Here is a 27,388-nt window from a genome sequence, read left to right as displayed (position 1 = left end):
ACTGTGTTGCTCACTGTTGCTTATATTCTCTTGCAACTGATTCTTTGTTTTTCAGCTTGGAATGAACAAGATGAACATATCCACCTTCAATCTAATGTTTAATGAGGAAAAAGGTCAGGCTTGCTTTTGTTTTTTTAAATCCTGTGCCCTACTGTTAATTAGTATATTAAAAAGTACTTTATATTTGCATTACTTATTTCATAGATCTTAAATAACAAGCCAAATGTGAAGTTTTAATATGAGGGTGAGGAAGATTATTTTTAAATTGAATGGTATATTCATAAAACAGTTGACTCAGACCAGCATAAGTAGAAAAAGAAGCTATGGAAGGAAAGGTCATGTATACAAATCTTCATAGAGATTCATTTAAAATTATTAAACTTACAATTAATGGGCCTCTTGTATATCAAGAAAGAAATATTTGTCATAATTTTGGGGAGTGAAAGCATTTAAAAGGATTAAAATCACTTAACTCTTTTTTTTTTTTTAAAATATCCTTGAACTTCTGAGTCCTGTTTTAGAAAACAGAGAGAACTGTCTGTCTCTTAAATAAAACAGCAGGGCCAAATTCTCCAAATACTTACCCATTCAATTAGTATACCACTGAAAGACAGTGAGTAATAATCTCCTAATGCTAGAGATTCATCTGTCATGTTGTACAGGTTTGTAGCATACCAGATTTCAAGAGGCAGCCCGAGCTCTCAAGCACTATTACATTTATGCCAGATAAGGCTGTAGAGTTTGCATTAAGGTGTCTGAATAGCTGACTTTTATGTTATCATCTTTTTTTAATATCTTAAGAGTATTTTCATGAGGGAAATTGCTGAGTAGAGATACATAATTCAGTAAACAATTTAAAAAATAGCACTTGGAGAAAAAAATCCCTGTGTCTAAAAATAGTATAGTCATGTGACTTATTACTTTGGCACAAAAGCATAATTTACAGGTTTGATTTGTTATCCTACTATGTTTCTGACATTCCCTTGCACAGAACCTGAATCTGAATTATTCAAACAATTTAAATATGGCTGTGTCCTGAACTTCAGGTGTCTAATCCAAAGGAAGTTTATATAGTTTATTGAGACCTCTGCATTTAAGATAGGGGAGTATGATTTTCATTTTTACCGTTTATTGCTTAATTTTTGATATCGGAGTGCACAGTTAATGGAGATCTGGGGCTAATCCAGTAATTGTTACGCCAGCAGCTTGGAGCCTTTCACCGTATTTCCAGCAATCAGATTTTTTCCTTTTTTTAACTGCATATCTAAAATCTAATTGAGTTTTCACGTTCAGGTTTTGAAATAGTTACATTTAAATATTCTTTTCTTTTAAAATTAACTTTTTTGTTTTCACAAATTTGTATTTCCCTAGTAACCGGTAAGTCAATAACGTACAGCAAAGCTGTCAACTAGAACTGAACACTTATAAATAGGTATTACCTGTTTATTTTCTGCATCTGTTTATTGGATACCTTAAGAACATTTTGTATTAGATGTTCCTGAAATTCATATAATCTTCATTATAAAACTGTTACAAAAATATATTTAATAATTTCAGATTTTTTGGAAGCCTGAAACATGAGAATTGAGAGAAGTAGTTTGTTAGTTTATTCATGTGCTTGGGTCTCCTTTTGAAGTAATTTTAACCTTGGTCTGAAACTTTAAAATATTTATAGCTAAATCATTTCATAATAATCAGTGTTGTTGCTATTAGAGTTTAAATTTATGTTAATTTTTAACTTCCTTACCACTTTTTCTGACAAATACGAATGTCTGCAGTGGTCATTTTGTGATAAGTCTGTGTGCTATGTTAGCAAGAGCGATCCCAATGTGACAAAGCAGATTTTTCTGGTTTAATATCCTCTTCTGTTGTGGCAGTTGATCTTGGAAGGCCTGAATTCTCTCTCTTGTACACACAGATTGCTTTTTTTCTTCCACATTTTGCAGTTGTCTTTTTTTCTTGACATGGAGTCATGGTAGCTTTCCCTGATAGACTTTTCTAAAGCTTGATAGTTTCTTAATAGAGCTAACAGAATCTCAACCGGTATAGAAAAGTTTCAGTGTTATAACCATGAAAGATACCTGAAGCCACAAAGAATTAAGATCTACTCGTGCTTGTTCGAAAATACTAAATTGTGGAAAAGCGTTACGTCAACAAAATCAAACTACTTGAAGTACTGTGGCTTTCTTATACCAAGGTGGGTTTTGGAGGAGACAGAAATTCCTATTCAAAGAAAGCCCAAAAAAGTGGCCTTCCCATATGCAGAACTGCTGATGTATCATCACTGTATGATGAAGAAAGAAGAAAAAGAACTGTAGAAAAGCTGTTCAGAAAAACAGTTCAAGTATAATTTCTCTTTATATTATAGAAAACTTAGTCCTTTAAAATCCTCAGCTAGGAACCTAACTATGCAACTCTTCTCTGCTATGTAATATTTCTACTTGCTTTCTTGTTTCAGAAAATAAAAAAATAACCAGTTTGTATAAGATTGTTTTAGCTTTATGCCCGCAGATTGAAACAAGACTATAGAAAAGTAAACGTATAAATGCCTTTTGGCCGTTAAAAAAAAAAAAAAGAGAAAACCTCCAAGTCCAGGTTTACTTTTCCTAGATATGTAGGTTGCTAAAGATGGACATCGTATATTATAAAAGTTCCTCATTTCCTTATACGAGTTTCCCTAAAGTGACAAAGTGGATGTAATAACATTTCTTCACTTCTTATTAACATATAGGTTAGTAATATTCTATTTTATAATATTCCTTAAGAAAGGTTTTGATAATGGTGACATGATTCTTATCTACAGAATAACTTCGCTGATTTGAATTGCCTACCAAATATTAGCCTTAATTTTTAAAAACTCGAGTGCTTACATTATTTTGACAGTAAAGTAGGCCTGTCTCACATGCACACAATTCTGACCTATTTCCCTTGTAAAGAAAAAAATTAATGTGGTGGAAGGCCTGAAAGAGCATTATGACTCTATCAGGTGACCATTGTATTTATTAAATTCTTGTTGAGTAGACAGAGCTGAGGTTTAAGAAGAAAATCCTTTTGTCTCCTGCCGTCTTTTTTGATTGTGATGTAGCTCAGGTTTGCTTTTCATCAAAGAGATGCTATGTGTATGCATACGTGCACACATGTTCATAAAGGATGTACTTTCTCCATTCTTTCACTGGACATGAAAACCTCAATTGCTCCCAACTGTGGGAGTTACACAGATAGAAGTGTTAAAAGGCAGTCATGCTCTGAGAAAGTTTCAGGTTTGGGTACTATACATACACTAAATAAAGGATGCTGAAAGAATCATGCTCCTTCCCAGTTCAGCCATTGCCGTGGACGACTGTAACGACACAGTTAAATCTCATAAACGGAGGATACGTTGCAGTTCAATGAACTCTACTTTTTACCTGCATTATGAGCATTGGTAGGAAGGATATCAGATACAAGGTTACAACTTTTTTTATCGGATATAAGGTTTAAGCATTGGAACAGGCTGCCCAGGGAGGTGGTGGAGTCCCCATCCCTGGAGGTGTTCAAGGAACGTGTGGACATGGCACTGCAGGACATCGTTTAATGGGCATGGTGGGGCTGGGTTGATGGTTGGACTTGATGGTCTGACAGGTCTTTTCCAATCTTAGTGATTCTTTGATTCTGCGGACTACTGATTAGTTAACGCTGTGCAAGTCCAAAATGCTCCAAGAGAAGAGATTCATATTGTGTGCTCTTAATGATCAGCTAGAATACGTGAGCATAAATCATTCTTTCTCCTTGAGAATCTTTTCCTTACTGTTTTATTGGTGTAGATTCCTAAATAGTAGGTCTGAAGTGACAGCTTTGATCGTGTAGTGTGGCAGCATAGGAAACCAAGTAATACAGCGTTCTGTCCATCCGCATGTGGGTAAGCAAGGCTGCTGAGCTGGGGCACGTCCAGTGGGCTGCTGGTAAAGATCACTGGCTGTGGTTGTAGAGATGGGTACAGTGGCCTGGACTCCTGAAATTTTTTGCTATTTATGAGTGAAGTCATCCAAATAGTTATCATTTTATAGAGTGGTTAAATTGGGGTCTTCCGATCCTAAAAAGTTCTACAGCATCAGAAGTTGTATATATTAGGAATACATAAACATTGTTGTAATACATAATAAAACTGTCATTTATACAGTTCAAAATAATTTAATACCGAAGGTAGCTGGACTAGTATAAACTGATTCGACGCTAGGGCAATTTAACATGTATCATTTTAATTAAGTCATTCAGTGCAGATCAATTTTCTGGTTGTTGCATTGTATTCTTAATACTCTGTATTTACGAGTAAGGTGAAGATGTCTTTCTCAAACCAAAGGCCAGAGTATTTCATGTATACAGCTGCATTACAGTCCTGAATACCAATACAATGAGATAAGATTGAAGGAAAAAAGGTTTCTTTTATTCTTTAGGCACATTTGTTTGTTGAATCACTTGCCTAAAAATAGGGCTTCATAAAGTATTCAATACCAATCTAATTAGTCAAGAGACTGCTTCTTTTCATAATGGAAAAGCATTCCGAAAAAGTGATGCAACATTTGTGTCTAATTAGATGATACAGGAGAATCCTAACTAATTGCTTTGATAGACTTAAACAGATTAACAATGTGCAAGCGGTAACTAAATAAAAACTCATTTTAACTCTGCGTGGTTTGAAAATAATGCTTTTTAAGAAGCTCAAACTCCCTTTCAGTTCTAAAACACGAAGACCGTGATTTGAAGGCATTCCCATTTCTGAATGTATTTTGTAGGTTTTTCTGTGATAGAAAGGAAAGCCTGGGAAGTGAGGTTGCAATTTGTATCTGTAAGGAGTGTTTTGAGTAATTCTAAGTGTCTGCAAAACTTCATACCCAAATCTGGTCATTCCATAAGTAAGCACTGGGTTTTGTGCATCAAAGAGAGGCAGTCATTGATCATAGACCTCTAAGTAGCCTTTCTCTGCAATACATGGAATTGTTAGGCACACTTAAAAGTTCGTGTAAGAAAAAAGTAATGGGGCATCTTTGCAACATTAGATTGCCAAAATTTGTCTTAATTGTCTTTATGTCCACTGATTAATAAAGGAAATGTTATGTTGGTATTCATATCATAAATGATAGAACTGAATCCAGACTATTAGTGTCTAATTTAAGTTTCTTTTTACTTTGTACCAAGTTTTCTATGTCACCACTTGACTAAAAAATTGTTAAAGTAAACATTAACAGCTGAGTGTGCAAAGAGGGCTTCCAAAAACACAACATTTCAAAAAATGAGACAGTTGCATTAAAAATTGAAAACATACTTTCAGCATATGAAAATTAAGGAGAAATTTTCCGGGGGGCAAAGGGGTTTGAGGGGGCTAAAGGAGGGAAACAATTCGGTGTAGTTTTGCATAGTTCTCCAGTGAAATATTTTTAAGCATATTGTAATGAAATTGGACTGCAAAACAAATCTAAACGGCATGTCTTGGCGCACAGAAAAAAGAAGTAATTGATTTAGATGTGGGAAGTTGTGTTACTCGTGGTGAGATAACACAAGTTGTCTGGAGTTGTTACGAGGTTACAGAGAAGAGATATTTATTACATGGGTTGATGAAAATCAGGCCTTTGGCTAGAATCCAGTGTCCAAAATACTTTGGATTTGGTCCAAATACTTTCTAACCCAGTCCAAAGTACTTCAGTTAGAATACTTTGATGGAGAAGGGGAAAATGGTACATCAAAAGGGGCGGGATTTTGCTGCCATTGCGTTGGAAGGTTCTGGACTGGTAAGAAACTTTGAGAAGCCAAACGGATGCTCTGTACATCAGAGCATTCATGGTCAGGCTGGTCCTGTCTTTTTTCAGTCACAGAACTGTTTGCCAAACCTAATGGAGCGGTGCCACTGTCCCCGCCAGTTGTTCCTTTAAACTTGCAGCTTCTTGACTAGTCTGTCTTATCGTATAAAATGTATTGTAAAACCAGCCTGGACCAGCGGTAGGGTGAAAAAGAGCCAGACCCAGCCTGGTTTAAGGGACTCTCACCCTCTTTTTCTCTGCTGTCTTCCTTAGCTCCGTTTTCTTTGTTTGGCTGATAACCATTATTGGGAACATGCAAAGGGTGTCCTTTGTTGAACCAGATTTGAGAGGTTTAACTCTTCTTGGAGAGACCTGTACTACGCTTACCTTCTCTATGGTGGTATGCAGTTAAATAACACATATCAACTCCGCACACACAGTTTAGTGAAGGATTGCTGTACCAAAACATTGATGGCAACCTCTTACTTCTGCCATTCATGCCCAATAGAAATGTGCACTGGTTACAGTATGTACGAGGTATTTTATTGCCTGCAGTTTGTGGAAATCTGCACAGAACTGTGCTGGGGTTTAGGGAAAAAAAAATCTCACTTCCATGAGCGTTTTCCTGTAAACACATAAAACATGGCTAGTTACACACTGATTAGCTGTATACTTCTACATGGCTAGTTACACACTGATTAGCCGTGTAGTAAGAAGCTTCCAGGGAACCTTAGCCCTCTTTTCTGTAATTCATTGCACAAAGGCACATCGATGTGTCCTCACAGACCCCAGCTTGCATATGAGCACAGTGAATTACAAGATAAAAGGTCAAACTTCGGTGATGTGAATAGCATTGTTCACTGTTTTCTGCTTAGGGTGAGTGCGGTGGTTGAAGTGGTTTTGTACCTGGGGTAGAATGGAAAATGGATCATCATACCTGTGCTCTGATTCACTTTTATTTTATACATCACTCAGACCCTTGTGTTACAGTTCTTTAGTCTCTAGTACTTCTCAAGAATAAGTCATACAAACAATAAACTGACTGAAGGTATGTGATCGAAGCAGCCATTTTATTCCAATTCACTGTACTGAGTAAAAATATTTAAATATTTCCCACGGACAAAGCAGTTAATTCTTTTGCCTCTTTTAGTACTATTTCAAGCTATGTGCAGTACAGAAAAATGGTTTATCTGATTAGATGATGATAAGTATTTCGGTGGGAATGGAATGGGATGTTAGCTGAGGCAGAGCATTGCAGAACCAGTAGAAATATAAGGTTACTTCAGAGTGTCTCTTGCTGCTTGTGCAAAAAAGAAATTGATGGCTATTATTTTCTCATAATGGATCCAGTGCAATTGCCCTAAATAGCAACATGAGCCACAGCAAGACTGGGCTTAAGAGATGAGCCACCTTCTTTGCACTATGCACTTCCAGTATTTAAAATCCATATTTTCTGATTCTGATTTTACTGTATTACAGAAAGTTAATTCGCATTAAAAATAACAGGGGAATTATTTACCTATTTTAGCCTTACATGGGACCTGTAATAAAAATGCCAGTGCGGCATTCAGCAATAATGTTGAAACTTGAAGGTAAATTCTGCCTTGGTTTTGATGAAGCATCATCTGCTACCTTCTTAAGCAGGATAAAACCAATCAAACACCAAAACTTCTGAACTGAAAACCTGAGAGAGTCTTGAACTGTTGCCAAGTGCTCTCCAAATCCTATTTCTGTGTACCAGATTTAGAGATTAAAGGATAGATGGTTTTCATAGGAGAGATGGCAAGGTGTTTGATGTGACATTCACTCTAACCTTCGCTAGCTGGTACTCGGTCACCTCTCCACTGCCAGTGAGCAGGATCTCATCATAGTCCCCTCATCCCTTCCCCAGTTTAGGGGGGATTACATCCTATTGGAGTGCTCCAGAGTGTAGGAAAGTTGAAACAGATCCCTGCAAAACAGTGCCAGGCTATTCTAGAAGGCTTCATCCTGCAGAAAATCCCACTCTTTATTCTGAAAACCCCACTCTATTCTTTAGATTTCAGCACCTTAGTCACGGGGGTATGTCCACCCGGCTCCTTTCTAGTCCACATCCTTCTTGTAAATACCACGGCTATTTTTTTTCTTTATGTAGCATTTTGAACTTTACATTTATAAGTAGTACTTCTAAAGAGAACGTACTGCATAATTGTACATAAGGGAATATTTTTGAGGGCTGTATTTATGCCTCTGTAGTCTTCCTTTAGTGGTCTTGAAGGAAGGAGCTGTTGTTACTGTTAAATATAGGTGTAACATGTTGTTGGTACTGTTGTTGCAGAAATGTTGTAGGATCCTAAAGCTTTATGTTCCATTTCTATCTCAAAAAACCTTTTTGTATTAAAATCAGTCAGGTCTATAGTAACATTTACTGTGTTTTAAAATGTTATCTTAACATTAGTATTAGGAATAAGGCAGAATTGGCATGCGATTCCAAATAAAACCTGTTAGCATTGTTACTACAACAGTCATCAATACCATCTTACATTTGAGTTCTAGGATTGTTGGGGTTTCTGACGTATTTACCATTGGAATCGCATGTTCCATGTTTGTCTCACCTTAATGAAATGTCCAATCTCAGGAGTTAAGTCTCACCTGGTCAACTATTTTGGGGGAATAACACAGTTATTCTGAACCTCTTTGATGAAGATTTGCTCATACAGTATAATCATATGGGGGGAATTATTACTTATGATATTCAGATTATTTCATAGGTATTCTGATATCTGTGCATTGATGCTGGCTTTTCCGTTTTTATTATACAAGTTTTTGTAAGATGGTTATTTTAATTTAGTCTAAATGCAGGGGGTTTCCATTTCTATGGATATTATCAGCCCTAGAAGCAGCTTCCTTCACGTTAAATTCATTCAATTTTGTAAACAGTTTTTAAAGGGCATTAATTGAGCTAGTCATCTGTTGATAATTCTGAAGAGAAGCTATGTGAAACTATTCAGTTAAAAGATACATCCCTTAATTCACCCAAATTGTACATTAACTATTTAATAACAGTTGCACTCTCTTAGCTTTTAAGATGTAGCTCCATTGCATCCACATATAAATAGAATATGCTAGCAGGATTATGTTTACCCTAAGCCTTATTTTGATGGTTCCACTGACATTTAAAATTCTGATTCTAAGCTCTTTAAATGGATGCAGCTGTATACATCTTCATAAGTTACTGAACTCTTTCAGAAAATGGCTCATGTGTTTTCTATATCTGTATTTTTCAGGCTGTTTTATTGGAGCCAGGGAGTCATGAAAGAAACTCAAGACGACAACTTGGATAATGAACGGAAGATAAAAAGGAAACAAAAAGAATGTGGCATATAAAGGGTATAATACCTGGAGGTATTAGATCTGACTCATATTTATAAAAATGAGACGAGCTTTCACAAAATACAAGTTATCTTAGACAGTCATCAAGCTTGGAGCCATGCTGTTGAACTAGAAATTCTCCTTTTCCCCATTCTCCTTTCTGACAGGTAACAAAGGATTGGTGAATTATGATTTTCCCAAGTTGGAAGCACTAATTTTTATCTATATAGTTCATCCTTATGAATATATAAGGAGTTAAACATTGCATATTTAATGTGGATTATAATGGGAAACTGACTCATTAACAAAAATGGCCACTTTTAAGGACTTGGTTTCAAACTGAGCTGGAGCCTCCCAATGCACTTTGTACAATTTGGGGAAAAGTGTACTGAATGGCCTTCTTTGGGAGGCCATGATGACATGTAGTAAAAGGATATCATCTTACTGTTGATATCTTTGAAGACTCATAAACAGAAACAGAAAAATGAATGGTGGAAAGGAGTGTGACGGAGGGGACACGGATGGAGGGCCACCAGCAGTGCAAGTTCCCGTTGGTTGGCAGCGACGGGTGGACCAAAGTGGAGTGCTCTATATCAGGTAAGCTCATCTGAGGTGGTTACTAGTTTTGTTTTCATTGTAGTTTTGCCAGAACATGTGGTAGATGAGTGACTCAGCTAATCTTTTGTACTCAAAAACTTCAAGGGCTTGTTCTTTTGGAAGTACGAGATCATTTTTTCTGCTGATACTAGTGGAGTCCACTTATGTCAGTTGTGCCATTTGCATGCCCTTAACGTACTCTCAGACCTAATATTGCTTGGTCTTGAAAATTTGATAATCCTTACTATACATTTAGCTTTAGGCATGAATAGTTCTTTATTACTTATTATTGTGATATAGATTTTAAAGCTGAGCAGTAGCAGATTTAACCTTACTTAATACCTTTATTATTCAAACCTTTTACAATGAAACTAGCCAGAGGTTTAATTACATGCCACACCTGAGATGATGAGAAATCTCTGCTGTCTTTTGCCTACTCCCAGATGCGTAGGCATTGCCTTTTCCTTGCACCAGCATGGGCTTTTTATAAGAGCCTTTGCTGGTCGAGCTCAAAGCAGTGCTCAGGCATGCGACCAGTTCATGGCAGGTAAGGAAGAGTGGGACTTTCTTCTTCCGTCAGCAACAAGCCTTCAGCTCCGCTTATGCAGTGCCATGCAGCTTTATCCTGACATTCTGTAACTCTTCTTCCCTAAGTCTTTTCTGGGTTTACTTTCCAGATCTCCGTTACACTTTTGTGTGTTACTTTCTTTGGAAAGGAAATTTAAGTGGTGTAACTACATAGTAACTGCAGAAAACATCAGTTTTTATATGCCCTGTGAAGGTTCTGTGTTCAGTATCACTGACGTTCTCCCGCAAGATTTACTTCTATGGAGTCCTTGCATTTCTCATGTAGAAAAAATGGGAACGCAAGCCTAAATTCAAAGTTTTAGGTATTTCATTTGTTTATTTTGTTAGCTTATTGGATTTTTTTGCTTCACCCTGGAACAGTCACAAAGAAATCTATTGAAATTACTATTAAATGAATGTGTTTAGACAAACAGACTACACATTAAATGTTATTGGAAAAAAGATCAAAGTTAGCATTAACAAAATATGGGTACATCAGGTTTACATCACAGAAGTCTAAATGACTATCAGTCTGTTATTTGCTTAATCTTATTCCACTATTCTGTGATTAAAATAACCACTTCTTCACAACATTTTATGTATTACCAATACAAAATTCTTTAATGAGTCAAAGCATACTCCAATTTTACACTAAACTACCATAAAAGATCAAATGCATTCCAGGATTTCTTGTTTGTGTTCTCAATTAGCAGATTCAAACAAAATCCATGTCAGTGATACGCATGTCAAAGATAAATCGCCTTCCTCTTGCATTTCTCATTAAAGCTATAATTTACTGGGGCTCTGCCTTAGTTAAAAATCAATGACAAAGAAAAAGTTGTGGGTTGTTTGGGTTTTTTCCCCTATCACCTCTATATCCAGGCATCAGAACATATAATGCTTTGGTATTTTTATATACCTGATGATCTTACCTGCTTTTGAACCTAATTTTATATGGCTGCAAGAAGCGGGCCACGAAGCTTGTGCTGCTTCTTCAAGCATGTATCTTTTATGTTTATAAACTGGTACATGTTGGTATAATTCTGCAGTTATTTGCTTTTCTATCTTCTTTTTATATAGTTCTCTTTGTTCAGGGGGACTTTCTTAATATTTCTTTTCTGAATTGCCTTACGCAAAACACTGTTTTTATTCTCGTTGACCCTATTAATCAAGTTTACCGGTTGCCTTTTTCAGCTTGGGGCGGCTTGTATTATTTCTGCCCTGTTTCCAAGTTTTCCCCATGTATTTTTTTCTCTTTAATCCAGTGGTTAATTTTCTGGTTGCCTTCTGCAAGCCGTTCTGATTAAGGAAAGGTGCTTAGTATGGTCCACAGCTCTTACATTCTTACTTGGTGAAAGGCACAGAGTAGGACACGTTGGCTGGAAAGGACGGAAGTCAAATAAGCCAACCTCCTGCTTGACGTGGAGTGTCTGCAGCACTCGCTCAGGTCAGCCCTTGGTTTCACCGGCTGCATCTTCAAGGATGGGGTTTCCACAACCTCTCTGGGTAACCTGGCTCTACTGCTTCACTGCCCTTCTGAAAGAACAACCACCCTGAAAATACGCTCAGCGTTTATTGAGAGAATGAAAGGTCAAACAATATTGACTCAAAAGCTGTCCAAGGGAAAATTAGTGTATATATTAAGATCTGACATGTTTTAACTAGAATAGATGATCCCAGCTGAATAAGGACTCATTCTATTTATGCTTCCTTATAAAGCACTCACACTTTTCTATCAACTGTCAACAGTTGCTTTGGATTAAATCCATTAATTAACTAGTTTTTATTACCTGGTAAAAGCACTGAGTTGAGTCTCAGTGCTTTTCTTAGTAAAACAGTGCTGCTCCTTAAAGTACAACCTAAAGCTCTTCTTCAGCTTACTGTTCGTGAATAGTCATCAGTGGGATAAACTGAGAACTGCTCTTCAATAACAGGAACAGATTTCACAACTGTCCAGAACAGATCCTACTATATTTTATAATTTGCTCTTTCTTGTTTCTTTGGGAGGCCTAAAACTTCTGGATGACCTCAGTGCTGAAAAAAAACCTGGTAGTTTCTTACAAAGGAAGCTGTGGATTATCCTTTGCAGTATAGAAGTGTGAGGAAATCTGTGCACGCAAAAGATACTTCGCAATTACATAGGTCTGCCCGGCAACAAGGCAGAAACAGAAAAATTGGTCTGTTTTTAAATTTTGTTCTTTCTTGGGGACAAATAATCACGCATATGTAATAGATGTGCAGTAGGGATGCTGAATCCCACATGCCACAGATTCAGTGGACTGATCTGTGCGCCCCTGGTAAGCGTGAGTATCCCGACCTTCCTTTGCACCCACTGATCATCGGTGCAGAACGTATGTGCCTTATAGGTCTGTTGTTTCCAGGCTCCAGCATCTCCTTGCGCCTGAACTGGATACGTTTGCCCAGATTTCCCATGCAAACTGCACGCCAAGGAAGGCTATTAAAATGGCTTTATTCTAGAAATAGGAAAAAAAAAAGAATTCTGATGGTATAGCTTTACTCTTGCTGCTCAGTAGGCCTTTTTTACCAATGCAGATAAAACGGCATCCTGACTCCAGAGCATATTCCCAGGGGTGCTGTTTAACGTGAGCTTTTTAAGCATCACAGAAAGTGTCCACAGAGATTTTGCGTGTAGGTGGGATAGCATAGAGTAAACGCCAATCTGAGTTTCTCCCATGGGAAGTGTCTTCAAGCATGGACCTTGCCGGGGGTGAGCACTCGCTCCTGTGTGCCTAGTCAGGACAGGTTGGGGAAGTCCAAAGCGACCGGCCAGCGCTGGAGATGCGGAGCCAGGGTAGAGAACAAGTGGTACTGGCTGAGTTAAAATGTGATAATGGTAGCATCGTGGTTTAACCAGTCTATAGCTGAAATTTAAATAAATAACAATAAAGAGTAATTTCGCCCTGCTCCCCAAGTATTTCAATTTAAGACAGGGAAGGTTTGGCTTTCTGACCTATCCATCGCTTCATACTTGTACCATTATTTTTAGATTGCTCTTGTATCTTGTGTACCCTCAGAACGGTCACTGAAATACGTATTTGACCTGGGCAGTTCTCTCTAAAATAAGTATTTGAGGGCAAGTCTGGCAAATAAATTACTTACTTAAACCGTCAGCATAACTTTAAATGTCACTTGTAGATGTTGCTTGATATATGACTTAGTTCTTGTGCAGAATTAGGTGTTTGTACATTGAGTTTTAAATACGAAAGTCTGTCATAGTTTGGAATTTTGACTCTTGGCTGTTGTCATGATCCAAACTATTCCATTTAAGTTGTCTTTGTTAAATATTCCACTTAAGTTGTTTTTGTTAAAATAAGGGCTATTTACAGCTGCCGCTAAGAACCGGTGTTTTAGCCAGTCCTTATAAATTACTGTATTCTTTCCCTGATAAACAGTTTAGACAGCTGAGTAATAAAGAGCAGTCTGGAAGTTAGAGGCTTGTGACATAAGAACTTTTTTCATCTTATGAATTAGTGATTTTGCCGTAACAGAATTTCCAATGTCCTATTTTTGGATATGGAGATAATGATTTTCTGGTGGGAGTTAGAGAAATTCGAGTGCAGTTTATCAGAAACTCACTGGACTGGCTTCTTGGTGTAATATTTCTCACTTTCCGGGAGAGGACTGAAATTTTAGCTGAATGAAACCGAACTGTTTATGCAACTAAGACACCCAGCCGCAACAGTTCTGTTACCGTTCCCCCTTTTCCGTAGGGGTTTTTTCGTACTTCTTGAAACACACTTTTATGTTTTTTCCTTTTAAATCAGGTCCCAGTCCTAAAAAGTACAGATGACTGTCATGCCTGCATGGAACTGCAGCGATGTGAGGGAGGGGGAGGAGGTCCATGGGGGCTGCGCTCTGCCTGTGTGTTACACTTTATAGGAGAGAGGAGCGAGAAAAATAATCGTAGTGTTGTTAAGGCTTTCAAGCAGGATTGTGGTGTGAATAGTAAATATCAGTAATCTCAGTTACTTTCTTTTCTCTGTACTTGCTGTGTTTGTTTTTCTATAGTAAAATCTTCCTTTCAAATGTTTTTTGGGGCTGTTTTTTATAAGTATAATCTCAGTTCTTGACTAAAAGCAAGAAGTACTATGAAACAAAAATATGAAATCTTAGCTGTGTTATTTCAAACACTCTCTATGTGAGCTGTTAGAATGGTAGATAGAAGTCATGACCTATCAAATAGCTTGTATTCATCATTTCTGTTCCTTTATAGTCCCAGTGGGTCTTTATTATCCTGCTTGGAGCAGGTGAAGACTTACTTGCTGACTGATGGAACGTGCAAGTGTGGCCTAGAATGTCCTCTTGTTCTTCCCAAGGTAAAGAAAAGAATCGCTTTGGATCTCTGTGCTATAATCCTTACCAGTTATGTCAGCTGATGTGCTATGCTATGACTTAATCTCTCTTCAGATCATATATATAAAATAAGTGGTATACACCCAAAGATTTACCATAAAATACAAAATTAATCTCCCTTCTCCCCTCATGGAAAAGATCTGACTCGGGTTTTATGGTGTTTTAACATTTTCCTATTAAATTGGAAACAGCATCATGTTACCATGTGAGAATCAGAACGAGACACTCACTTACACAATGGCTTCAGTATCAGCTTCACAATTTTATCATCTGTACGCAAATTGTAAACTATTCTTCTTAATCACAGAGCAATCTCAAACACACATGGTCCTTTTTCCTTTTTTTCTCCCTACCCTTTAGACTGAGGAGTGTTAAAGTTGTCTTGCTAGATGACAACTTCCATGGCTGTTTACTTATTGTAAATATATTCACTATTTATAGTTTCGAAACGTACTGTCAAGGTTATCTCTTGGGCAATGTAGGAGCAGTCAGATAGCTCTAAGGAACAGAGGCAAATTTAATTTTATGTAAAATTTCTGGTTTCAGTGTATTTGGTGAGTTTTCTGACTACAGTCATTATTCTAAATGTTGGAATTTTTACTCTCAGGTCTTTAACTTTGATCCTGGAGCTGCTGTGAAGCAGAGAACTGCTGAAGATGTTAAAGCGGACGAAGATGTCACCAAACTATGCATACATAAAAGGAAAATTATTGCTGTGGCTACACTTCATAAAAGCATGGAAGCACCACATCCTTCACTAGTTCTGACTAGTCCTGGTGGTGGAACAAGTGAGTAAAAACATGCAGAATCATTTAATTACCTAATTTTAAATACATATCATTACTATAGAAAAACACCCCCAAAAATCTTATATATCTACGAGTGCAACAGTAAACAGATTAAAGGAAAAAATGGAGGTGGTAATTAGAGAGATGGAGGTAGATAGAAACTGAGTCTAAAAAGCAGGTCATCCCAGAGTAAGAGCATGATTTTCTTGGAAAAGATATCAGATTGTTCTAGACAAAGAAAACACATTAGCTCTCATCTTTTGGAACTGTAGTAATATGTCTGATATTCTGTCACATGGGAAATTAGAGAAGCAGAATAAAGTGATTATAAAGGGATTAGAATGTGGCTAAGGACTTGGCTAAATGGGAAATTGTATTGCAAGGCAGAATATATAGCAAGAGAAGATCTCCGCTGTAATTTCTCAAGGATTATTTTTGGGGACCAACCTGGATTAGCATTTTAATTATCCATATCAACAAACACTGAGGTAATTTGTTGATGGATGAAGTTGACAGGTATTACCAAAACAAGAGAAGATCAAAACATGTTGAAAAACTGGGGGACCATTGAGATCTGGAGTGAAAGAAAAGGTGTAGCAACAAATCCTGTTAATTGTAAGGTTATTCACCTGGGGACTAGTGAAAAAAGCTATTAGCTGTAAATTATTGAGAAAGAAGACCTAGATATAGTAGCTGATCAAAGATGCCTGTGAGCCGTACCAGATGGCAGTATGGGGCAGATCAATGTGACTCTAGGAGAGAAAAGTACAGATGCCGTCGTATGTTTACTGCCTTCCTGCACCCCTGTTCTCGCTAGCGGCACTCAGGCTGAAATAGAGCAGAGGCTTTTCTCTCAGTGAACTGCAAAACCTGTTTTATGAAAGTCATCTAAAAGCGTTTAGCTTGTTCAACCTGGCAAAATGGTGGCTGAAAGGAGATGTAATTGGTGTCAATAAAGACATCAGGAGAATCAGCACCAGAAAATAAAGCTACGTAAGCTAAAGGGCAAAGTTAGCACTGAAAGAAACAGCTATAAGAAATAGAGTTGCGTAGAAACTTCAACTGAAAAGTAGGTACTTTCTAAGAATTCCAAGAAAATGTTCTGATGTAGTCTTACAAATCCAAATGATTAGGACAAAGGAGCGAAGGTTACTTTTAAGACAAAGCTTGGTAAGTTTATGATTATGTACTCTGATGCATGCAGCTTCTGGGAAATGGCCCTGGATAATCTGAGAGATCTTTTGCACCCCTATATTGCTGTAATAATAGCTGGCTAATTGCTAACCGCTCTGTAGCTTGACTTCAAAGTGGAAAATTTTAAGAGTATAAAAATAAATAATAAATTTCAGATACATAGACAATGCGAAGATACCAGTGCTGTTCATAGTACTGATGTGCTCTTGCATTTTCAAATTGCTATTTATGGTCTTAAAGCTTTGTTCAAATTGGGTTTTGCAATGTAATATTTTTTTTAAAACGAACGGTGCAATTTCCCAAATTACTACGCATTTTCCTTATTAATTGTTTTGTATTCCTTATTAGTACTACTAAAATTACATTTCTGTTTTCAAAAAATTAGCAAGATGAAGGAGGTAAAACCAGCTAAATAGTAAAGACACAAGTCACATTTACATGGCCTTACCTTCTCTCTTGATCAGAATTTTGTGCACTAAGCAAAGAAGACAATTTCCCACTAAATTGCCTTTTCATTTATGCACGCTTATATCTGACCATTTGCTTAGGTCCAGCATTCAAGGTGAGAGTTCTCGTACATATTTCGTTTTGCAGCCTTGAGATTGGTCCCCTAAATGAGACTTTGGTTGTATTTTGGGAAAGGTAATGTGTTTGTTTCTGTCATGATGTAGCTGGTTGAGCAAATAGGATGAAGGCAGGATTGTCAGTGCCATCTGTCTCCTATGGCCAGGCTGAAGGAAAGAAGGGAATTGGGTTCTCGTGAGTAGAGGAATTTAAAGGCACCTCTGAATTCACTTGAACATCAAATCTTTAGCTCATTACTCAAGTTTAAGTTTGCATATTCAGAGGCTGCATGCCAAGAATGCATTCATTTTCCTTTACTGAGCTCGCACTGCAAGATGAATTACAAATTCCCCGAGCAGCAAAACTGGCAGAAAGTCCACCAGACTTGGAGCTGCTTGTGATGATGTTCTTAAAGTAAAACATTGGGGAAAAAAATTTTTAACTAAAACTGATATTAGTGGGCAGAAAAGGGAAGTGGTCTTGTGCTTGTAGGAAAGTCTAGTCTCAAAACTGGGATTTACAGGAAATTTTTCCATTGTAGAGGGGTTCATAGGTGTACATACACAGATATCCCCAGGGCCTTTATCCTGAAACCAACATAGAAAGTAGAGCCCCTTAAGTTTAGCATCTTCACCCCAAGCAAAGCTTGTTGCAGAAGCTGCAGGAAAAGCCTTAATTCAGTAAAGTAATACAGGACATGATAGAATGTTTGTTCTCGCCTTTTTAGCAAAGCAGTTCCCAGGAACAGATTAACTCAGGGGACTGGAACTCAGTGCCCTTGATGCCAGCGAGTGATGCGGAGCAGCCAGAGAAGCTGCACCCTGCCGTGCACAGCCATGGTCTCTTAGGTCTCTGCAATTAAGTGCTTTGCTGAATGGAGCTCTGGACCGAAGTCGTATGGCACGGCTCCCCATTCATCCTCATCAGGGACAGCATTTGGGGCAGGACCCTTTTCTCTGTAGGGCGCGGAGAAATTAGTCTAAACCCTTGTTGGGCTTTGTTCCTCCTGTACTCAATAGATGGTGCCAGAGGGTCCTTTTCCCTGCTACAGTGATAGCCTGCTCCTCCTGCCAGCCCTTCTAGCTGCAGCCGAAGTGGTGACACTGGAGATTCAGGGGTAGGACACTGGAGATGATAGTCAGAGGGAAAAGACAAAAGGGAAAAAAAAAATAAAAAACTTTCAGGAATTAATGTTTCAGGAGGACTGTGCTAAAATATATTTGTGTAGGTTTCAAGCACACTCACTACCTAAGAAATACAAGATTTAAAGTTGTCTATATTTATGCAATCTTTATATGGGATAGGAGGTAAGGTCTGTACAACTGCACTATGTCATAGGGTAGCATGCACCATCCCAGCAACGACTTGGTGATTCAGGTATTATTTCTGTTGAGGCAAATATTTAGCCAAAAGGCTTTCTAGCTTTTATGAGTATTTTCGCGCACAGTAGTTATGCACTGAAATGTGTGATACCAGATTTCAAAACAGTAACTGTTGTGTTTTTAATATCAGGTGCAACTCCGGTAGTTCCTACTCGAGCAGCAACTCCAAGATCAATGAGGACTAAATCACATGAAGGAATTACAAATTCTGTGATGCCAGAATGTAAGACTCCTTTCAAGTTGATGATAGGGGCATCTAATGCCATGGGTAGGCTTTATGTGCAAGAAATGGCTGGAAGCCAGCAACAAGAACTTCATTCTGTCTATCCTAGGCAGAGATTGGGTAGTAATGAACTTGGACAGAAGTCTCCGTATCGTGGCAGTCATGGTGGGATGCCCAGTCCAGCTTCATCAGGATCACAGATATACGGAGATGGCTCAATCTCTCCTAGGACTGACCCACTTGGAAGCCCTGATGTTTTCACAAGGAACAATCCCAGTTTTCATGGAGCACCCAACTCTAGTCCTATTCACATGAACAGGACACCTCTCTCTCCACCGTCAGTAATGCTACATGGTTCTCCCATACAGTCATCCTGTGCAATGGCTGGAAGGACTAATATACCTCTTTCCCCAACCTTGACCACAAAAAGCCCAGTAATGAAAAAACCCATGTGTAATTTTTCAACTGGTATGGAAATACCACGAGCAATGTTTCACCATAAACCGCCCCAAGGTCCACCCCCGCCTCCTCCACCGCCTTCTTGTGCTCTTCAGAAAAAGCCATTAACATCAGAAAAGGATCCACTTGGCATACTTGACCCTATTCCTAGCAAACCAGTGAATCAGAATCCTGTTATCATTAACCCAACTACTTACCATTCAAACGTCCACTCTCAGGTACCCGTGATGAATGTAAGCATGCCTCCTGCTGTCGTCCCTTTGCCAAGTAATCTTCCTTTGCCAACTGTAAAACCCGGTCACATGAACCATGGAAGTCATGTTCAAAGAGTTCAGCATTCTGCTTCAACTTCCCTCTCTCCTTCACCAGTGACATCCCCAGTTCATATGATGGGATCCGGGATTGGAAGGATCGAGGCTTCTCCCCAAAGATCACGTTCTTCTTCCACGTCATCAGATCATGGAAATTTCCTGCTGCCTCCAGTAGGACCACAGTCATCCTGTAGTGGTATTAAAGTTCCTCCCAGGTCCCCAAGGTCAACAATAGGGTCACCGAGACCATCTATGCCATCTAGCCCTTCCACCAAGCATGATGGACTTAATCAATACAAGGACATCCCTAATCCATTAATTGCTGGAATGAGTAATGTATTAAATCCTCCAAACAATGCAGTTTTTTCTACTGCATCGGCTGGAAGCAGTTCCTTGAAGAGTCAGCCTGGTTTGCTGGGAATGCCTTTAAATCAGATCTTGAACCAGCACAATGCTGCCTCTTTTCCAGCAAGTAGTTTACTCTCAGCAGCAGCCAAAGCACAGCTAGCAAATCAAAATAAACTTGCTGGTAACAACAATAACAGCAGTAGCAATTCTGGACCTGTTGCCAGCGGTGGCAACAACGAAGGACATAGCACTTTAAATACCATGTTCCCTCCTGCTGCCAACGTGCTTCTACCAACAACTGAAGGGCAAAGTGGCCGAGCAGCACTGAGAGATAAATTGATGTCTCAGCAAAAAGATCCTCTGAGAAAAAGAAAGCAGCCAACCACCACGGTGTTGAGTTTGCTGAGACAGTCTCAGTTGGACAGTTCTGGAGTTTCCAAAGCTGGATCTGATTTGATAAGAAAGCCAAGTCAGAGCTCCTTCCCCATCACTTCTATGTCCCAGCTACTTCAGTCCATGAGTTGTCAAAGCTCCCACATGAGCAGCAATAGTACCACCAGTTGTGGGAGCTCAAATACTGCTTTACCTTGCTCTGGTAACCAGATGCATTTTGCAGACACCAGTATGAACTCTGGCAGTCTCCAGAACTCGCTGGCACAGAGTTTACCCTTGCGAGGGGACGGTGTGCACTGCCAGAACACAAACACTAACTTTGTCCACGGTACTAGCCCGGGCACAGCCAACCATCTTGCAGGTTTAATAAATCAGATGCAGGCTAGCGGGAACTGTGGGATGCTCAGTCAGTCAGGAATGGCTTTAGGAAATTCATTACATCCGAACCCACCTCAGTCGAGAATCCAGGCATCCTCCACTCCAGTGATACCAAACAGCATTGTTAGCAGCTGTAATCAAACAAGTCCTGAAGCAGGTACGTTTCCTTCTAAAAGGATACCCCTATGTTTGACTGCTTGGAAATATATGATGACTATTTTTAAATGGGTTCCTTTTACGTATCTACTTTTTAAATTTGAGTTTACCAGTATACCAATATGAAAAGTCTGCCTATTTCATTCTGATATCCAGAAGCTCACAAATAAAACACGGAAGAAAAAAACAGTGGCAGACTAAAATATATCTCCCTTTTCCTGAACAAAATCATCTTGGCCTCCTTCCTGTAACAACTCTTGCTTTTATTAACTTCCGCACACTCTGCATAAATAAAATCCGTGCACTTTTGTACATACCCAGACCTCGGTTTTTGTCACTTGGGGTTTTGCAGCATATCCTGCTACTTCAACCGTAGGATGCTACGGCTAACCTGGCAGTCTGTGTCCAGGCCATACATGTGTTCTTTACCGCATGCATTAAAGAGTTGGTGTTATCAGAGATTGGAGCAGATACTAGGAGTGCAAAAGTTTACAAAATAACCTTTTTCAGGGACAGCGCGGGGGAGTGCCGAGTCTGTGTTTGCCTTTATCATGATAATTTTACTGAGCTGGTAATTAAATGGTTGAATAAACTGTATATTCGGTTGGAAGAGTGTAGAGAGATTTCCTGGTTTATTCATCAGTGAAGACTTGGAGAGGAAACAGGTACGCTGCTGTTACTATCTCCGTGCTGTTTAAAGATAAAAGGGAGACAGCTCAAAAATGTGTATTTCGTTTAACTACTACTGGTTGAACAAAGTATGCATTTTTGAAAGATGGTACTATGTTAGTTTCTTAAGTGGAAAGAAAACCTTCCATTTGATATTTCAGTCTTTCAGCTTGGTTAACTTTCAAAGCGTTTGTTTGATACAATCATAGCTAAACTACATCAGGTCAAACGAAAGTGACTGTAACTGTGCAAGCGGTCTCTCTCATTAACCCAGGAAAGAACCTGATATGTATTCCTGAGCTTCCTTCAAGAGAGCTGTTTATTCTTTAAAACACAGAACAGAATTATATGAAAACTGAATTATATAAAAATAATTTTCTAATATTATGCCGGTCACAGTTTGTCTGATGACTTTTAAGGGTTTCCCTCCATTCCTGGGGAAAAAAGGCTTTTTTTTTCTGTAGCTATATTGGTGGTTTGTGTGGTAAGCAAGCAGCTATTCATCCTTGCATGGCTGTTTTGCCTAGTCATGCTGACAAAGAGGAGCATTTCCTGATATAGTCTGTCTCTTCTGAGACTTTGTACTCTCTTCTGAACAGGACAAAGGTCTGGTTTTGCCTTAGGAGCTTGCTTCCCTGCCCCACTAAGCATCCTACAAAACCCCTTTAGCGGGAACTCTTTGGGTCTCCGCCGCAGTTGCGTTCAGTGGGGATCAGTGGTATGTATGGGTTCTGCTGAATTTTCACTGTCCACACAGCTGAAGGAAGCTGTGAAGTTGTTGCAGCATTGGACTACATTAACTTACCTTCCAGAAAACAGAAAAGGCTGAGCGTTATCTGAGATAAGAGCCTGTGTGCCAGCAGTTATCATCAAGAAGCTGGGCAGTAGTAATTCACCCCATGGTGGGTAAGGGTTGAAAAGGTTCAAGATTCCTGCATGAAATTGAGACTGGAACCAATTAATAGAAGTTTTACATCACATAAAAGTTATCAATAAAATATTGCTTAACGACTATTAAAGTGGGCTTCTAAGAATGAGAATACAAGTTCATCCCCTTGCGGGGATGAACTTGTTCCCGCTCCATCACTTTGGTGGCACGGCTTGTTGTCATGAGGCTGAGGGGAGACCTCATCGCTCTCTACAACTACCTGAAAGGAGGCTGTGGTGAGGTGGGTGTTGGTCTCTTCTCCCAAGTGACGAGCGACAGGACAAGAGGAAATGGCCTCAAGTTGTGCCAGGGGAGGTTTAGGCTGGATATTAGGAAAAATGTCTTTCCTGAGAGAGTGGTGAAGCACTGGAAGAGGCTGCCCAGGGAGGTGGTGGAGTCCCCATCCCTGGAGGTGTTCAAGGAACGTGTGGACGTGGCAGTGCGGGACATGGTTTAGTGGGCATGGTGGGGCTGGGTTGATGGTTGGACTTGGTGATCTTACAGGTCTTTTCCAACCTTAGTGATTCTGTGATTCTGTTAGTTAATCAGAGCCTTTGCTTCTGTCCCCAGTCCTTGTCTTCAGGCAAGCTGACTTTCTTCCCAAGAAGACAAATGCGACAGAACAGATCTGTGCATGTGTCAAAGCCCCATGAAGAAAGTTTTCAACATAAACAGCCAATGCAATTCTCATCAATATAGGAATAGAAATATGTATATAACCCCACCTGGGAACTTCTGCTGGGGTATTTCTACAGGATGGTATTTCTAATACCCTGGAGATAACTGATAGAATTATAGCAATATAATTATAGGGCCTTAAACTAATGCTTTTTTTCTTATCTGAATGATAAATGGTAGTTCTGTGTAGGCAAAGACTAGAATGATTTGAATGTGTTCTGTTCCTCACTACTGAAGGGGTTTGTTTCGGTAGTTTTGATGCTTGCAAGATACACACAACCTGCATTCCATTATTTTATTAAATATCCATGATACTATATCATGGCTAGAAGCTAGAGTCCTGTTTTCTTCTTTAAGATGAAATTTCAGATTCTGTTCTCTTTGTGTTATTCCCAGGGGCAAGGCCCTAAAACGGTGCATAAACCTTGATGCGGCCTCCTGCCTGAGTCATCACAGCAGCGTGGGCTCAGGCGTGAGATTTAAATCTAATCCAGAGCTGGGAAAATCCAGATAGGGGCATTTAGTTGTGTTTGCAGGAGAATGGAAGCGTTCTTTCCGGGAATCAAGTGTGAAATGTTCAGTATTTTGCATGAATAATAACCTTTAAAAATAAAAGTTACCAGTCTGCATTCGGTTACGTAGACAAAGGAGAGAAGAGGTATGTTGTGAATTATTATGTCCAGAGGCATAACGGGTTGATAATGTTGGTGGACGGAGCTGCACGGTGTTGAACGTGCCGTGTGAACTGCGCGTCGAGCAGCAGTTTAGCTGAATAAGATGTCTTCAGGAAACTCTTGTGTTCATATTTGAGTTTGTGGCTTCTTTTTTTTTTTTTTGAAGTATTTTAATTGCTAAATTTGTTTTCTGTTTCTGTGCCAGCATTCAGAATAGCTACTAATCAGAAAATAGTTCCTGAGAGAAAAAATACTGAGAATCACCACAATTAGATAGCTGGTTATTGCCTAAGCTTTTAATTATATTTTAACCACATGGACCAAGTTTTATTATTCTAGCTTTTGTTTCCTTCTTCCGCAGATAATATCTTTAGTTTCCAGGTGATTTTCAGTGTGAGTGTGATGGAATTAAAAATGAAGAAATACAAAAATAAAAATTTCTATTTATGCAATAGAAAGCTTTCGCAGTTTTCCAAGTTTGAGCCCTTGAAAACCAGTTATGCTCAATTAATTTTTATGAACAATTGCAGTGTCTCAGTTTCAGTATTTGGGTTGCAAACGCTGTTTAATAACAGCTGTCTTACAGGAAGAGCTAGCAGCAGGTCTGTGTAGATTATTTAGGGCTGTTCCTTTGAGGAGAGTCCATTTTCTGCCAGGAGACTGGGTTCTAGACTCATTTTTTCTAAGGAGTGGTGTTAATATTTCTGTTAACCTTGGATGCTGTATTCCTCGTTAACCAAGCCCTCAGACTTCTGATACAAACCGAAGGTGTAAGCCAGTTTGCCAATTTGGCAACTTTTAAGATTTATTCATTAAGCCACTTTGCCTCTCTTTGGATTTGTCTGCTCTTTATGTAAAACGGGACTGCGTCACTGTGTGATATATTTTATTGTAGAGTCTGGTTCATTTATTTTTTTTCTTGCTGTTAGAATGTGCCATTAGTCCAGAAGTTCACAGTGTAGAAAATCTGTGGGTGAGTGTTGAATATTCACCATGCAAAGCCTGCTAGGAATGTGACATGCATAAATGATGGGATAGATGAAAACAGGTGAAAAATATTTGCGAGGAAAAGCTATATACAGCTGATAAGGGAAATTAAGGGAACTAATATAATAACCATAGCGAATAGAAATAACGGTGATGAGTTGTCTCAAATATCAGAACATCAGAAATACGAGAAAGTCTAGGTCTAGAAATTTAGCAGTGACAAATAAAGGGCAGATTTGGCAAATAAAGGTTGTATCCCTTCCATAGACTCAGAACAGTAATTTTTACTGGTGATATTTACAGAATAGAAAATAGTAAAATATAATAAATAGGGAGGAGCGCAGAGGGCCAATACCAATCAGTGAGGAGCTGCTGTCCTACTCAAACAGAGGTTATTTTAATACAGCCAAGTACAGTGTAATGTAATTGGGAATGGAACATTGCCTTGGAAAACAGTGACTCAAGGAAGGGTTTTAGGAGGCTTTGATTTATACATAATGCAAACTGTCAGATCAGTGATGTTGGGGAAAAAAAAAAAACGCCTTCAAAAAACCCACAAAAAGAGAAGCTGGGTGGATCCCTAGAAACATAAAAATGGGAATACGCAGTGGACCTGGGGATGCTCCTGGCTCTGTGTATAGTTGAGAAAAGCGGAGTTTGGATGTTGCATTCTGGCTAGTGCTCACTCCTCGTGAAAGGTATAGAAACACTAGAGATTTCAATGGAGGGCCACAAAATTGATGTGGGTGATTGCCAATCAGACCTCGGAATGCAAGCCCAAGGCAATGTCTGTGCTCTGGCTTACAGAAGATCCTAAAATGGGGCTCATCTCCCACACTGTGAGCTTGTCAGCAGACCAGATGCCAGGGAGTCAAGCTGGATGCGAGGTATTCCAGCACCTGGGAATGCCCTGGAATCTGCTCTTTGAAAGAAGTAGCCAAGGAATAGTATCACTTCCTATAAGTATTTATACTTTAGCAGTATCTGAAAAGGTGGAGGGCTGAATTATTTTTACGTTGTTGGCCAACTATATTGGTCAACAACGTTGATGACAACTTCCAGTGGCTGAAAGCTGGTAAATTCAGCACCAAAGAAACAAGTGGTTTCCTTTTTGTGAGAATACTAAACATGGAAGTACTCTAGCAGAGGATGTGTTGAGTATATGAACAGAAAGAGTCTGAAAGAAATTTCACAACCCAAGTGTGCGTAGGATCGTTCTGAACAATGATGGTGGTCACTCCTGACCTTAGCATGTGATTAGTGGCACCGAGTCTAGTTGGAGGTCTGTAACAAGTGGTGTTCCCCAGGAGTCAGTGCTGGGTCCAGTCCTGTTCAATGTATTCATCGATGACCTGGATGAAGGGACAGAGTCTGCCCCCAGCAAGTTTGCTGATGGCACAAAACTGGGAGGAGTGGCGGACACAGCGGAAGGCTGCGCTGCCGTTCAGCGTGACCTGGACAGGCTGGGGAGTTGGGCAGAGAGGAACCCTATGAAATTCGACAGAGGCAAGTGTAGGGTGCTGCACCCGGGGAGGAGTAACCCCAGGCATCAGTACAGGTGAGGGGCTGACCTGCTGGAGAGCAGCTCTGTGGAAAGGGACCTGGGAGTCCTGGGGGACAACAGGATGGCCATGAGCCAGCTATGTGCCCTTGGGGCCAAGAAGGCCAATGGCATCCTGGGGTGCATCCAGAAGAGTGTGGCTAGCAGGGCGAGGGAGGTTATCCTCCCCCTCTGCTCTGCCCTGGTGAGGGCACATCTGGAGTGCTGTGTCCAGTTCTGGGCTCCCCGGTTCAAGGACGGGGAGCTGCTGGAGAGGGTACAGCAAAGGGCTACGAAGATGGTTAGGGGACTGGGACATCTATCTTCTGAGGAAAGGCTGAGGGACTTGGGTCTTTTTAGTCTGAAGAAGAGAAGACTGAGGGGGGATCTTAAGTATTTATGAGCATTAATAAGGAGTGGGTGCCAGGAGGATGGGGCCAGTCTTTTTTCAGTGGTGCCCAGTGACAGGACAAGAGGTAACGGGCACAAACTTGGTCATAGGAAGTTCTACCTAAACATGAGGAGGAACTTCTTTCCTTTGAGGGTGGCAGAGCACTGGAAGAGGCTGCCCAGAGAGGCTGTGGAGTCTCCTTCTCTGGAGATGTTCAAAACTCGCCTGGACACATTCCTGTGCAACCTGCTCTGGGGGAACCTGCTCTGGCGGGGGGGTTGGACTAGGTGATCTCCAGAGGTCCCTTCCAACCCATATCATTCTGTGATTCTGCGATCTGCCCAGCTCAGTTCCCCTTGTGTTGCCCTCACGTAGTGGCCTTAGGGGGCACGGAGAACTGTGCTGCTTTAACACTGACTGCTCAGAATACTTATATCTCTGTGTTAACCATTATAATGTAACCTCATTATCAGGATTTCATCCCAATATAACCTAAAGGACTCATGAAAGATTTTTTTTCTGCCAAACTGACAGTTGGCTAGAGCTAGTCAAAGTGGAGCGATCAGGGATTGCCTTCCCCTTGCAGAATCTAAAACTATCTTCTTGATAATCATAGTACAGCTCAGAGAAAAATTCCCTTCAAATCACACCGGCCTTTGGTT

The 27,388-nt window shown here is 39.6% G+C and overlaps 1 protein-coding gene across 3 annotated transcripts in view; it reads left to right on the top strand.

Annotated features, from left to right (window-relative positions):
* The first annotated feature begins 9,125 nt into the window (after positions 1–9,125).
* Positions 9,126–27,388, top strand: part of MBD5 (methyl-CpG binding domain protein 5) — a 48,238-nt gene continuing 29,975 nt past the window's right edge. For 2 of the 3 annotated variants that reach the window (XM_059820181.1, XM_059820179.1), the window contains exons 1-4: positions 9,599–9,722; positions 14,524–14,626; positions 15,271–15,451; positions 18,722–20,860. In XM_059820181.1, coding sequence (XP_059676164.1) covers positions 9,610–9,722; positions 14,524–14,626; positions 15,271–15,451; positions 18,722–20,860 — 2,536 coding nt within the window. In that variant the 5' untranslated portion in view covers positions 9,599–9,609. Of the gene's footprint in view, positions 9,159–9,587; positions 9,723–14,523; positions 14,627–15,270; positions 15,452–18,721; positions 20,861–27,388 lie in introns of those variants that run through there. The other variant, XM_059820180.1, reaches the window with a different exon arrangement.

The sequence above is a fragment of the Gavia stellata genome, chromosome 8, assembly GCF_030936135.1.
Source record: "Gavia stellata isolate bGavSte3 chromosome 8, bGavSte3.hap2, whole genome shotgun sequence".
Lineage (NCBI taxonomy): Eukaryota > Metazoa > Chordata > Aves > Gaviiformes > Gaviidae > Gavia > Gavia stellata.
This window is presented reverse-complemented; position numbering and strand designations above follow the sequence as displayed.